General features: G+C 35.2%; 1 protein-coding gene across 5 annotated transcripts in view; it reads right to left on the bottom strand.

Moving 5' to 3' along the window:
• LOC132267149 (rhodanese-like domain-containing protein 6) overlaps positions 1–7,041 on the bottom strand; it is a 28,116-nt gene extending 21,075 nt beyond the window's left edge. Inside the window, exons 1-4 of one of the 5 annotated variants that reach the window (XR_009468892.1) lie at positions 6,631–7,036; positions 6,425–6,523; positions 6,047–6,233; positions 5,349–5,429 (exon numbers count right to left, since the gene is read on the bottom strand). Coding sequence is in view for 3 of the 5 variants with exons in the window: in XM_059768226.1 (XP_059624209.1) it covers positions 5,381–5,451; positions 6,047–6,233; positions 6,425–6,523; positions 6,631–6,867 (594 nt within the window). In the remaining 2 variants the exon portion in view is untranslated. Of the gene's footprint in view, positions 1–5,263; positions 5,452–6,046; positions 6,251–6,424 lie in introns of those variants that run through there. The other 4 variants (XM_059768226.1, XM_059768225.1, XM_059768227.1 and 1 more) reach the window with 4 other exon arrangements.
• Between the last annotated feature and the right edge of the window lie 233 nt (positions 7,042–7,274).

The following is a 7,274-nucleotide window of genomic DNA, read 5'->3' on the forward strand; positions in this document are numbered from 1 at the left end:
TAGTGGTTCTTAATCCACAACTTCTTGCTCATTTGTGAGATTTTCTATGTGTTTTGTTATATAGCATGCTCAATTGTGTTAGATCCTCCTTTAAATGACTTCATTGTGTATTTCAAGCATGCAATTATGTGAATTAATTGATGGGGTATGTAAAAGCATGTTTTAATTTCATGAAAAAATTGTTTATGCTTATATGAATCTTGTGTATGTAATATGATAATTGTATATCATGTGATAATTGACCATATGTGTATTACCTATTTGAATTGTATAAGATGACATGCTAAGGTTGAATTTATATGCTTGAATTTTATGTGAAGCTATATGATCCTATGTGTTATTAAATGTATGTGACATGTTGTTGATTATTGTGTTGTGAAAAAGAAAAAAATGCTCTAGGTGATTTTATTCCATGCCTTGTGTATTTAAATTACCGTAATTAAATTGCGAAAGCATGGTAAATGTATTACACAAATTTCTCTTAAGTGTGATATGTGGTTTAAATGTGAATATGTGAAGAATTATGGCATGTAAAGGCATGATGCATTCATGCATAGCATTGCGCAAAAATAAAATAAAATAAAATAAAATAAAATAAAATAAATTGGGAAAGAAATGTTTTGAAAGGAAAAAAGGGTGTTAGGAAAAAGATTTGAGAAAAGAATTTTGTGAAAACCTGGACGCCAAGGGAGTACCGAGGGTCCGTGGCGTTAATAAAGCCTAGAGGGAATTAGGGAGATCGCCTTAGCGTGGTTGAGCTATCTGAGCCCCAAATGACGCTGCGGGGGTACCAAGGATCAGGGACAGTAGTCAATCCTTCTCTTGTCGTTGAGGGGTTACCGAAGGGTGTTACATTAACGGTTTGAAAAGTGAAGAATGGAAGTGATTTTAAGTATGGGGAGCGACATTCATGGCATCACATATCATGGCACGTCATTGTTATTTTGAAATTAGATTTGATGTTGTATTCTTTTCCGGCATAGTATGATCCCTATTATCTATTCCTATTCATTACTTGGATTCACGGGGTCACAAGAGGTGTATCTTAGGCACCACCTACTGAGCAATTTGCTCACCCCTTATATTTAATACTTTTCAGGACACGAATGGCAAGTGGCGGACGACGCTCCTCCATAGCGTTTGATGGGTTAGTAGACCGTTTTGACATACTTTTTAACTATAATCTCATTTTATTATTTATTTATTTATTATTACTTATTTTTTTTATAAATCCGGAATGACACGTATAACATGTATTGACGTAAGAAAGAATGGTGTTGTCTCTAGTTAACCTCGAGTTCGGTTAAGGACCCGGCTAACGGTTTGGACCTACGGGTTCGGGTCGTTACAGTTTTGCATGTTGCTTTCTATTCAGGTTGAGACCCTTTTTGTAGACCAATGAAAGTCCCTTAGTGTGGATATATATATGTATGGATTAGATAGATATTGTTGAGATATCTAGGATGTATTTGCGTATCGGGTTTCTGTTTGGATTATAGTTAGAATAGAACTTATTCGTGGATCTGACCCACTATCATTTTTCTTAGGTGTTCGATAGTTCCAGCCGTTGAGTTTGATCGTGCTGAGCAGAGACAGTCACTCATTCCTTCAACTACATAGGATTCTTATTTGTGTTTTAGATTTAGATTTTATCTTCAGTTATTTATTTTCCAGTTGGGAGTTTTATTTAGGGGTCCACTAGATGGATTCCCGAGTTGTTATCTTGGAGGTTTTAGGAAGTTTGGATTATATTAATCTTTAACGTTTGAGGATTTTATATTAATAATTCCTTCAGCTTTATTATTTATTCTTAAATTTTTTTGTATTCTGTATTCATTTAAGTATTAATTATTTGGTATTCCCTCAGGTTTGGACTTAAACCTGATCAACCCATGTCTCGGAGTCAAAGGGTATCACACTAAGTGATTGGGTTCTGAAAAAATCGCCGGAATAGTGGTCAAATGCTAAATTTCCCTTCAAGCGTTGGGATAAAATACGCTCCAACCAAGCTGAGTCCTATAATGCATGGGTGGTAAAAGAGAGGAGTTTATCAATCAAAAGGCTCATGGATTAGCACATGCAAAGAGTGACGAAATTTATGTACACAAAAAGTGAGAAAGTTCAGAAGTGGATCATCCCGGTCAGGAAGCGTATTGAAAAAAAGATCCTAGATGCTCAAAATCTTGCAGTTGGTTTTACTTTGATGCGTGTTTCTAATATTGAGTGTACAGTATATGATCGACAAAGAACACCATTCAAGGTGGTTTTAAGCCCATAACATTATTGTAGTTGTTTGGCTTGGAGCATGACTGGGATTCCTTATTAACACGCTTGTTATGCCATTCAAAAGTATCCTTTGAATATTTATGATATGGTTGAATCCATGGTTGTCAAAATCGCGATTCTGAGTCGTAGAATCGCACGATTCTACGACTCAAAACTCAAAATCGAGTCAAATCGCAGCAGAATCGTTCAATTAGTAGAATCGGGGGTAGAATCGGTAGAATCGGGGGTAGAATCGGAGGTAGAATCGTACGATTCTACACGATTCTACCGATTCTACGAAATTGGTTGTTTGGGCCTTTATTTTTGGGCTTTCTTTTATTTTTTGGTTGGTTTCTTCTGGGCTACAAAATAAAAGAGGCCTGGCCCAAGTGTAGTATACAAAGTTAAATATTTATTCTATAAAAAATAAATTATTTTTCATTAGTGGCAGAAAAAGAAATATATATATGTATATATATCAATTATTTTTACCATGCATGTTGATGTTTCATAATATATTTTTGTGTTTAATTATAAAAAATTAAAATGATCAATTATATCTCAAGGATGCATACTCGTGACTAACAGGTTTAGGCAAATTTTGGTTTCATTTGACTAATTTTTTTTGAAGGCTTATCATATATATTAAAAATTAAAAGTAATTTAAAAGCTTAAAAGACTTGCCGAATATGCCAGCCAATGTATAATCTTGTAGTCTAAACTGATAATATAATGAGATCAAGTTAACGCGTGGTTCATATTTTGTTGTGCTAACTCTTGATTAATTTCATACTTGTGACTAATAAAGTCACATACACCGTAACACTTGGATTGGTAGACAAAAAGGTCTTTTTATTTCTTCAGTTTTCGAAAAAAAAAATTTGCATAGAGTTAAAAAAAAAAAAAAAAAGGTTTACTTTTGATATGTAATTTTATTTTCTAACTTTGAAGATGGATGGGTTAAGATTTGAGATTTGTAAATTCATATTATTTTGAGTTAAATTCTCTTTTATTTATATTCGGACTTTGAAATATTGTTAGGATTTGAGATTTGTGAATTCATGGATATGTAATATTGTGTGTTTTGACCTCATTTTTGTTATATTTTACAGATCTTATTGTTTAAAAAGTTAGTTTCAATTGTTTTTCACAATTTGGTAGAATCTTACGATTCACGATCCGATTCTACGATTCCGATTCTACGGAGCCCAAAACGATTCTGCCTAGAATCCCGATTTTAACAACCTTGGTTGAATCATGGTTTAGGTTGAAACACAAAAGAAACTATGTGAACATCTCATGTCTTCGGTTCCTATGCATGGTATGTCGGTGCTAGATGGTGATGACGAAGAAGAAGATACTTCCGATCTTAGGCCTCCAATGGTAAGACGTCCCCCTGGACGACCCCGAGTTAGACGGATTGAATCACAATTTCAAAATATAAGGCCGATGCACTGTTCACGATGTCGTCAAACCGTTCATAATCATTGAAACTGCAAAGAGGCTATACCGGGATAGGATATTTTGTTTTTAATAATGCAGGAAATTAGTTATGCCAAACTAGCTAATTGGCCACCTATAATTGGACTTTGTGAGTATTATTAACACCTTAGTAATTCTACATTTTTTATTTATTTATTTTGGGTGTGGGATTAAAGTACAACAGTATAAAAATGGTATGATGTTCCTTGAGAAATGCCAGCAAATGCTTTCAACTGAAAACCCAAATCTCTCTCTCTCTCTCTCACACACACACACACATAGCCTCTCTCTACATTTAGATACAGGCACTGTGAGAATTTGGGTTTTGATGCAGAGATGGGTATAAACTCAAACAGAGTGGAACACTTCTCAGGCCATGCAAACCACGAACCCAATGTTACCCTAATCCCAGCACAAGTGCTATTTCCACCACTGGAACTACACCAAGTTTGTTTGCTACCTTTAACAAAAAAAAAAAAAGTTTACTTGCCACCACACACTACCACTCTTCAGAAACTCAAACGCAAACTCTCTGAGATTTTCCACAGATTAAAGGACTAAACATTCCTCATAAAATTGTTTTTGGGTCTTCAGTTTTTCTTTCCTGTTTTTCAATGGGGACCTAATTATAATCCTACCCTTTTAAAGTCTGATATCATCTCTAGTCTCGCCATTGCCAGCCTTGCTATCCTCCAGGTAACACAAACCTTCAATTCTTCTTCCATCTCTGTGTGTGCGTGTGTGTTCTTGTCATATACATAATACATGTTAATGATGTCAGTTGACAAACTTAGCATTTCTCCTCTTTTGGGTTGTTCAAGTTGTGCTCTTTTTATGTGTGTTTGTGTGTGTGTGTGTGTGTGTGTGAGTTTTTCTAAAATGAATTTGGGTTCTATCACACTTATGATGGCCTTTTAAATGGTTCTTTGTTTTTAAATCCATATATTAATTGAGCTAATTGCAGCTATGAAGAATCATACAATATACTTTTATTTGATCTGATTTTGTATTTAATAATGCAGGGAATTAGTTATGCCAAGCTAGCTAATCTGCCACCTATAATTGGACTTTGTGAGTATTATTAACACCTCAATAACTCTGCTTCATTGTTCTGGTTTTCTTTTCTCTGGAAATTGTATATAATTGAATTTGTGTTATGCAGATTCAAGCTTTGTGCCACCATTGATATATTTTGTGCTTGGGAGTTCTAGACATCTTAGCATCGGTCCAGCCTCTATAGCATCTCGGCATGGGCACGATGCTGAGCGAAACAATTTCTTACACTGAAGAGCCTATTCTGTATCTTCAATTGGCTTTCACTGACGATATTTTAGATGCATTTTGTTTTTCCTTTGGATTACAGTTTGTATTGTTAATTTAAGCCCAGAGCTTTGTATGGTCGATGATATTTTAGATGTATTTTATTTATCTTTTGGATTACAGTTTGTACCGTTGATTTAAGTCAAGAACTTTGTATTATTGTCAACAGTCCTTTTTTATTATAAAAACTCATTAGGATTGTGTGTCTTCTAATATATAATTACAAGACTGAACTCGAGGTATGATCTTTACTGGAATTAAGGTAAGGTACAAAATGATACCTAGCGAGTTTTTTTTTGGCGTTTAGGAGGCCTCATTGTTCCTTTCCTCGGATTCTCCGGAGTTTTAGTCTCCATTTTCGGCTGCAAGCATTTTGAGGACCAACTATAAGTAAGCAATTGTTAGGAGAGATCATTCCATGAACCAACAGAACATAAGCTTTGGAAAGCCATCAATTGGCAAACAGTATTAAAGAGGCATTATTTTGAATATAAAATAATGATGACTTTGTGCAAAACCCATGTCCCAAGAAATATCATGCTCAATCAAGAGTAAGAACATATAAACCAATGATTATTCAGTCTTCTAACAGTATCAAGCAAGAATGATCAATCACAGAAAGAGCCAAGTCCCTCGGCATACTGCATGTGCAAATGTAGTCAAAATACAAATCACTAAGTTTAAATAGGAGGAAAGCATAATGATTTTCATGTCTTAAAAATTTTCAATTTTATTTCATATATTGGTCTTCTAATATTATAATTTTTAAAACTGTTCAAAAATTCCAATTGAAAATAAAAAATAAAAAAAAAATTTCGTCAAATTCATAATTGCATTTCCAAAATTCTTAAAAACCGTTTTCAAATAATCGAAATTCAAGAACGATCTACACATTCTCCATAAAACACAGCATTTACTTCTCAAGTAAAATGTATGATCTTAATTCATAAATAAGAACATCAAATGATGCTAAAAGTACCTATAATGTGGAGGGAGGGGCACTTGACTGGAGAGGAAAATGCATTAGCAGCAAGCTTGGGCAACCCAAACTTAGATCCTCCAAACTTAGCCCCTGATATTATTATCACAAATTTTATCTTTGGAACCTTTGTAAGAGCCACTCCCTCCGATTGCATTCCCGGCAAGGCCGCCGTCAAAATAGCCCCCTATAATTCATCACCGGCTACATAAATTAAAATTAACTTATAGGTATTAGTCCAGATGGTACGATCTCTTCTCCCCAAAGTAGAGACCTGGTGTTCCAGCCCTTATAGGGCAATAATGTGAGTGTGAAAAAAAAAAAAAATCTAAATACAGAAAAAATCTAGAAGGAAAGAAAATTTCAAAGCCAACCCACCTGGGAAAATCCTAGTACACCATCAAAAGGTCCATGCTTTATCATATAATCTTCTAGGTATGCTAGACATTCTTCAAAATTGTAGTACTCTGTATAGTCCTGTGAGAACAATATAACTCACATATGTATATATTAATTGACATTATTTTGCATCTACATTTATATTATGTGTCTACTTGAAATTGAGGAAGTGAGAAAGATTTAACCTGGTTAGCTTGGAACCATTCATAGTAAGGAGGATCAAAGATGCCTTCTACATCGGACTTTCCTCCGGCGGGATAAGGCGCGTCGAGGAACACAAGGTCCAACTTTCCGAGCATGGTCTCCGGCCATCGGCCGACCAGTTTCTTGAGGATGGCAGCACTTGTTCTGAAGCCATGGAGGCAGAGAATTCTGGGTTTCCTTTGGATTTGATTTTCCATCTCAAAGTGTTTGGTTCCCATTTCACTGGATTGGTGGGGTGTTTGGAAAATGATATAAGTTCAGGAACTGTACGAGACTCTTTACTCTTTGCCAACTTGGGTAGTTGGGCGAAGGACAGAGGAGTAGCACACTAGTGGGGATAGGTAGGTAACAAGCCATTAAATTTGTTGAAGGGTTGATATGGAAATTTATAGATATTGACCTTCAAAATGGAAAATCTATAATGAGATTAGCTCTACCGATCCTCTCAATTATAATGAAGCCGTGACTCATGATATATCTTTCGAATTCGAAGATACCGGGTGATATACGAAAGGTGCAATCACTCTAGCATCAATCATAATAGTGACACTTACGCCTCCACTCACATTCCCTCAATTGGCATCTCCAAGATCAAAATCAGTGTCCTTTTTCTATCCTATTGCAT

The sequence above is a fragment of the Cornus florida genome, unplaced genomic scaffold (assembly GCF_030987335.1).
Source record: "Cornus florida cultivar Cherokee Brave unplaced genomic scaffold, ASM3098733v1 CherokeeBrave_3.0.0_Hap2_Chr07, whole genome shotgun sequence".
Lineage (NCBI taxonomy): Eukaryota > Viridiplantae > Streptophyta > Magnoliopsida > Cornales > Cornaceae > Cornus > Cornus florida.